At 37.5% G+C, this 7,535-nt stretch overlaps 1 protein-coding gene across 1 annotated transcript; it reads left to right on the forward strand.

The window, feature by feature from the left end:
- Positions 1 to 1,934: 1,934 nt before the first annotated feature.
- Positions 1,935 to 7,317, forward strand: RETN (resistin). The gene is made up of 4 exons (XM_063445494.1): positions 1,935 to 1,973; positions 2,654 to 2,706; positions 4,517 to 4,876; positions 7,129 to 7,317. The coding sequence occupies exons 2-4, from the start codon at positions 2,658 to 2,660 to the stop codon at positions 7,254 to 7,256; spliced, it is 537 nt and encodes a 178-aa protein (XP_063301564.1). The 5' UTR covers positions 1,935 to 1,973; positions 2,654 to 2,657; the 3' UTR covers positions 7,257 to 7,317.
- Positions 7,318 to 7,535: the final 218 nt, after the last annotated feature.

Consider the following 7,535-nt stretch of genomic DNA (forward strand, 5'->3'; position numbering starts at 1 on the left):
ATTTTATTTTCTTTATATGCCCAGACCTGCGTGTCTTACTTTACTTTCATAATATGTCAAATATGCTCATAAATCAATACATAGATTTACAAAAAACAAACCAAAACAAAAAACATTGAAGTCCAATTCTAATGATGGCAGCTCAATACCTTTTGTGGTGTGGATGCACAATGATAATTCTGATCGTGATGTCCCTAAGGGGGTGCAGACAAGGTGGCTTTCCCACTGGACCACCAGAGTACACAAGGTAAGCCACAAAGACAAGGGAATAAAAGATAGTTTAGCTTTGTTTTAAAATTAAATTATGTTTTATTTTTATACTTGCTCGACAAACCCAGAACATCAGTCTCCCCAGCCCACACTTGTACAGTACATGTATAAGTGCTGACCCCATCTTTATACAGATAGCAATTACTATGTAAGCATCACGTTTCTAAGATTTAGTGATTCTTGCTCCAAAGGTTGCCATGTGGAAGCCACCAGGAAATCCCACCAGCAAACAGAGTTTGGTTACAGTTATGAGAAAAACAAAAATAATTTTAATCTTGACTGCTGACCAGTCCCCAACCCCTTACAGCCCCCAACAAAAACACTTGAGACCAGAATTATGGGTAAGGGCAACGACCACAGCTTTATTAAATTTACAACTATTTTAACGGACCAGCATTCCTTCCAACTGTCAGCTGTTGGCTAACTTACCCCAACAGACAGATCCCCCTTCCTTGTCCAGAGTTCGTATCAGCCTGCCTACCGCCATCAGCCCTCGGCAGGCTGCGACTTCCTAAGCCGACTCATCATTTCACTTCACTTTCCATTTCGCTGGCCTGGAGCAACGCTGGTGCTGTGACAACGAGAAAACAAAACCAGAACCATGCACAGACACCAGAAAAACCAAAAACCATTTATCAAGAAACACAGGGAGGGTGGGCAGGAAAGAGTCCCTTGTTCCTCCTTTTCCCCTATTCCCCTCCAACTTGCAATAATGTTATACCTTTGTGCCAACCCCCTTACTTCTGGGCAGCAGTCATGTCTGCCCTTCCTTTCAATCCAGGGCAATACTTTCTGAGTTTCTGTATTTCATGATATATTTGTGACATATTTGGTCTCCCTTCATAACTTCTCATGCAAAACGGTGTAATGGTTATCATAATAACTAGTATTTATATAGCGCCTTTCTCCTAGTGGAGAAACACACATTCTTGGAATTAACCAAATTGGCAGTTGAATAGTAATAGATGTTATTATTACCCAATCGATGGTACTCATTTTATCGACCACAGAAGGATGAAGGGCTGTGTTGACCTTTTTGGGATTTGAACCTTTGCATTGACTTTGCATTATTTGAAGAGGCTTTGTAATCAGGGAATTTACCAATTGCGCTACCTCGCCATTTCATGTTATTTAAAAATATGTTTCATCTGATGTTTTAGTTTATAATTTTATATCATATGCCCACATGCACAGCTTTACATATTCTTATACATTTCTACATTTCAAAAATCTTTATTCAACAAAGTGTAATTCATCTTTTTATTAAAAAAAGCAGCAATCAAAAACACTATTCCCACTTAAGTAGGAAAAGCTTTTTTGTTGTTGTTTTTTTTGCCAGTTATGCATACAATCTGTTTATAGATCTTGACTAGTAGAATCATTTGGACAGAGGGCACTGAGGAGAAATGCTGACTTTAGTTCTTAGCCTTTAATTCAGACAGCAGCTTCCAAAATGTATGATTAGAGCAATAAATGTTTATTACAGGGCAGTTGGGAATATTTATGGGGTGGTGTCCCCAAACCAGTAAGGGTGGCTGCAGTAGAAAGGGGAAGTGTCACCACACCTGCCATGCAAATTATAGGGTGTTACACCAAAGCCTGAGGCAAATACCAGGGGTGTGCTCTATGTTTTGGGAGTAACAGAGATGGTATAAAACCAGGGTGAATGCCAAGAGCAGATAGCCTGGAATCTGCAAGGCAAGGTAAGGCATAACATTTAAAGGGCATTATGCAGGTTCCAAATGGTGAGAGGCATGGCATTGAGGACAGGGAGACAATCAAGGGAGAATAAACAGGGCAATCAAGGGAGAATAAACCTAGGAACGAGCAACATTCAGCATGGGGCTAGAAAAGGGGGTTTTGAAAAAAGGACGAATGTGCACTGGCAGAAGCAAATGAGACTGGATGAAGGTTTTTTTTTTAAATTTCTTTACTAAAATGAAAATTGGTGGAAATGAAAAGTAATTTCAATGTAAATTTCATAATTTCAGGCCAATACTGTTGAATTTGAAACATTTTCCAAGTTTCCAAGTCAGCTATGCTTCCAGTTTGGCTAATTATGCTTTAAATTTGAAATTCAATTTGCATTTCTGACAATTCTAACATTAGTAAATAATCCTGATATTGTCTCTGATCTGTTCTTAAACAAAATGCTAGTTTAAACAAGCACGGCTGAAGGGGTAATGGTAATAGAAGTCAAGGTTCACTAGATAATAACATGGTGCCTAAAGTATGAATGCTGTGTGCTTTAGTGTAGTCTCTTTAAAACCACAATATGACTTGTGTAGTTTCATTAAAACCACAATATGACTTGTGTAGTTTCATTAAAACCACAATATGATTTGTGTAGTTTCATTAAAATGTAATATGATTTTCGTTGCAGAAAGATGAGGGCCCTAACATTCCTTGCATGCTGTTTATTGATTGCATCATCCAGTAAGTATCTTCCAACTTTTCAAACACCTTTTAAAAGTCATTCCATTCCTATATGTCTCCACAAGCTGGGGGAATTTCGGTGATGGAAAGAAGACCTGTCTATATGAGAGTTCTCCTGCTCTCTTTTGTCAGAGAGAGTTGTATGCTGACATTTGATTGGCATGTAGGGGAGCAGCCAACATTTTAAAGAGATTTAAATTGAGATCTATATATTTGCTCTTTAAAATGATGATATTTGTGTGTACCATGACACACTTTAAGTATGTTAAAGCAAAGATGTAAGGCTATCTAAGTAAGTGGTAAATGGGAATTGTGATAGACAGACCTACCTCTGACTGCAAGTGTGTAGGTAAACAAGAATCTGTATTTTTTTTTACATTTGAAATTGCTGACCAGAGCCTACACCCAATAAAGGTCTTCAATTTAATATTGTTGGATACAATTCTGAAATGATTTAATATTTTTTTATCAAATTTTGCTGTTTTTTTTATATATTGATATATGTCTTATATTTGTTGTTTTGATATTTTAGTATTATGAAGAAAAGAATTGTAAATGTTTGAAAATTTAAAAAAAAATAATAATAATTTGCAAAGCTCATGCAACAATATTAAACTGAAGGAATATTAGGACAATTATATCTTAGAGGGTTGGGGTGGAGGACAATGTCTTTTTTTAAGGATGGCCATCATGGGCAGATGACAAGAATGAGGTGTCTAGGCAGCAAATGTTGCCACACATGAATAATATTGCAGGGTGATTCCCTCAATAAATGATTGGAATAGAAACATGCTTTGCAAAACATTTAGTATAGATATGTAATTGGATTAAGTATTTCTCCATGAAAGATTACCTTACCATTATCAGTTACTTAAATGTTTATTAATGGGTTATTGATAACTTCTACTTATTGCAAATTAACTATCTATGCATGATGTCTGTTAGTCTACTTCTTATGTATGAGATATCTGAACTTCTTTATGAAATACACATTTGTAAAAATAAAACAACAAGAAGCTGGTGTCATACATGATGAGTATAGGCTCTTCCACTACCCTGGTTGCATTCTTCTCCCACTCTCTTTAATCAGTGTGAGCAAGTAGGCGATCTATGAATCCACCTTACTTCCCAGCTCCCTTGTACGGTTCCATTTGTGACCTTGTGACTATGGGTGATGGGATATGACATTGGGTTCCTTTTGCTGTGAGCACTATCAGTCTACAAGTCAGGAGAATAGTTAAACTAGTTGCAGCTTCAAAGGGCCTATTGATTCTGTCTCTAATGTGCTCTTGCATGTAAAGATGTTATTTCTATTACTCCATTCCTTCATTGATTAACATAATAAAGAATTAAGGATTGTTTCTTCACTCATGTAGTATAGCTTGCAAGGGAAGAGAAAAATCCTTGCTATCCTACAGTAGACCACTATTGATGGTCTTTAACTTGGAAAGTTCTGCAGTTTGTAAAGTTATGCACTTTGAGACAACTATCTCATTAAAAAGATTTGGCTTTGAATGAGACATATCCATTTAATCTGTAGGCTGAAAAAAGCAGGTAAATATGTTTTTTTCATGTTTTCCTGCTTCCTCTTTCTTATGGTTTAAATATAAAAACAGCAGCAGAAGTAGAGCTTAGAATATTTTACCACATAGGTCCCCTGAAGTAAAAGCAATGTATGAAATGTTAATTGTATAAACATACAAATAAACATGCTTGGCAACACACAATTTCAATGTATTGAATGATTATAAAGATTTATTGAAAAAGTGTCATATTTAGTTATTTTGTATCTTCTTTTCACTTTCTGCAGGTGCTCAGAACTGGTGGAACTACTTTCCTGGATCATGGGGGAATTCTAACTCTGGAGGAGGGGGGTATAATTCCGGAGGAGGAGGTGGGCACCCAGGAGGATCATCAGGGGGTTATAACTCAGGAGGAGAAGGGTCATCAGGGGGGTATAATCCTGGAGGTGGGAATTCAGGAGGAGGAGGATCATCAGGGGGCTATAAACCTGGTAATTCAGGAGGAGGAGGATCATCAGGAGGCTATAAGCCTGGAGGTGGATCACCAGGAGGTAATACTCCTAAACCCGAGCCTGGACCTAACAAAAAGTGTGATTTGAGCTGCATAACTATTACTGGAAAAAAGGACACTGCCGAATGTCCAAGAGGTAAGATAGTTTTCAAGCCACTTCACTATCACTATATATCTTAATCTCCTTCTCCTCTGACATCAAGTCAACTACCAAACCCAGTTGCTTTCATATTACAAAAAAAATACAGCTGGAATCTGCCCCTTCCTAAAACCAGATGAACCTAAGTTGCTCATCCATACCATAGTCATAATGAATAAACCATGCCATACAGTTATAATAAATGCTCATATTCTTGCCCTCTCAAACTTCCCCAAGTCACTGCTCTGTCAGTATTTAAATTGGCTTCTTATAGGCTTCAGGGTTCAGTTTAAAATCAAAGTGGATGTGTACATTTATTCAGAACACTGTCTTTATCTACCTATCCTCTCTAATAAATATGTTCTAGTCAGACTACTTTGTTCTGTAGGATACCTGCCCATGTTCTCTTCCCATTCTCTCGCCTTCAACTCTTGAAGACCACTTTATGGAATTCCATTCCCCATTCTGTTACACTTGCCCCCAGTCTTCATTTCTTCAAAATTACTGAAAGCTCACTTCTTCAAGAAGACATATTAAACTGTTAAAGCAACTCTGTCACCTGCAGGAGTCAAGCTCTTTTTTTTCTCCTCAGCTGCCACTGATATTGAATAAGGGCTTGACAAGGCTTAACAAAAGGTATCTCCACCTTTTGTCAAGCTCTGTCAATAGTAGGAATAGTTAGGACACCTGCTTGCACAGTGCATGTGTGGAAATGCACTAACAACGCTTCTCATACTGAAGTATTGATCGCAATGCTTCTCTATGAGAAGCACCCATTTTTTATTTGAAATCCAGTTCAAAGTGAGTGAATCAGGAAACCCTTTTTAATTTGATTAAAAAAACATGATTACACATCTTATATTGTCTTTGTGTGTACATTTATAATGCACACATATAAGTGAATACTTATTTTAGTGCATATCCTCCTTCGCCTTTGTGCCATAGGGACAAGGCATTTTTAAGTCCTTTTTGGTCACAATCACTTCTCTTCCACTGTTTATCCAAGACATGCAAGTAAACAGAATGTGGTATCTATTCATGAATCCTGGTGTCATGTGGCATGAGAATATATAAAAGGTACTCTGCACCAGTTTCAGCTATTCAAATTGTGCATTGCCTCTAGTACAGAAGGTGCTTCTGTCCAAAGAGGATATAAAGCTCTCATGTGGTAAGGGTAAGTCAAAAGATGTGTGGAAAATAGATAGTAAGCAAATATATGCATTAAAAATAATACACAAAAAGGATATATGAGCAATCTTTAAGTTTTAATAATAACATTAAATTGCAGTTTTCTTTTAAAGGAGTCATATACAAACCTACTGTCGCTTGCTCTTTGTTTAGTAAATTACTACTATGCAAAATGCAAAGATGTCTTTATTTTTTAACTTTTCATTTGTTCTGCTATATTAGTACGTCACACTACATGAATCTCTTAAAGGGACACTCCACTGCCCAAATATTTTTAATCGCTATTTAGTAGATATACCCTAATGGAAAAGTGCATGCATTTAATTTTGCATTTTTTTCTTTGGGGTATATCTAAAAACAGCTTGTAAAATCTGCAGATCCTTCTGAAGCTTTTGGAAGCCCCCCTTCTAACCCCATATTTTGATGACCCTCTATCTAAAGCTCCTCCCCTGCCCCTCCCATATTCTACCATTTAGCACACCTCTTAGAACACTTATTTACAGACACACACCAATACACAAATGCACACAGACATGCATAGGCAAGCACACACACACACAGACATGACACATATACATACATGGACAGGTACACCCAGGCACAGACACACACACATAGGCACAGAATGGTAAACATATGCACACACAGACAAGCAGAAACAGGCACACACACACGGAGAGTGGCACAGACAGACACACATAGGCACACACAGGCACAGGCACACACAGGAATAAAAAGGCACAGACATACATATACACAATAAAAGGATGTGTTTGTACTTTGCCTTCCTAGACAACAGTTTAGCAGGGTTGGCAGCTGTAAGTCTTCTGTAGGGAGAGCACCCAGCACACCGCGAGCTCTGCACTTCATGGTGTGCCAGTCTCCTCATGAAGACTCTTGTAGACCTCTTTATGGATCGCCCCCAGTCTTCATTTCTTCAAAGTAACTAAATGTGACTACAAGCTGTTAGTAGCATCTTTTAAAGTTGAATTAACTCAAGATATACAGTAAATGTTTGCAAAGCTTTAATTTCTCTTTAATGCATTCTCCTTTTTATACAGGATACACCCCGACAAGCTGCATTTGTGGGAATGGATGTAAAGACTTTGACTTTGAGAATGACATCAAATGTAGCTGCTACTGTAATAATGTGCCATTCACCAAAGCCCGCTGCTGCAAGGTTATATAAATAGCTCATCTGTAGCCCGTCTTTCACTTATTTCACTTCCTTATTTTTGTACATTAGTTCACTGCAGAAACAACAATATCATAATAAAGAAAAATATTTCACAGTTTTGACTGTGGGTATTCATTGTTAACAGTGCATTACCATAAATAAATGGGGGAGATTTTGTGGTGTAATATAAGGAGTTATAGTGAGAGATTATATGAACTAATAGGAGGGGTTAAAGAGAGGTGAAATGTAGTAATAAGCAGTAATATAAGGAGTTATAGAGAGGTTATATGG

This window comes from Pelobates fuscus, chromosome 3 (genome assembly GCF_036172605.1).
Source record: "Pelobates fuscus isolate aPelFus1 chromosome 3, aPelFus1.pri, whole genome shotgun sequence".
Taxonomy (NCBI): Eukaryota; Metazoa; Chordata; class Amphibia; order Anura; family Pelobatidae; genus Pelobates; species Pelobates fuscus.

Coding starts and splice junctions, on each gene's coding strand:
- RETN (XM_063445494.1), top strand. CDS start 2,658: ATGAGGGCCCTAACATTCCTTGCATGCTGTTTATTGATTGCATCATCC. Junction 2,707..4,516: donor TTTATTGATTGCATCATCCA/GTAAGTATCTTC, acceptor CACTTTCTGCAG/GTGCTCAGAACTGGTGGAAC. Junction 4,877..7,128: donor CACTGCCGAATGTCCAAGAG/GTAAGATAGTTT, acceptor CTTTTTATACAG/GATACACCCCGACAAGCTGC.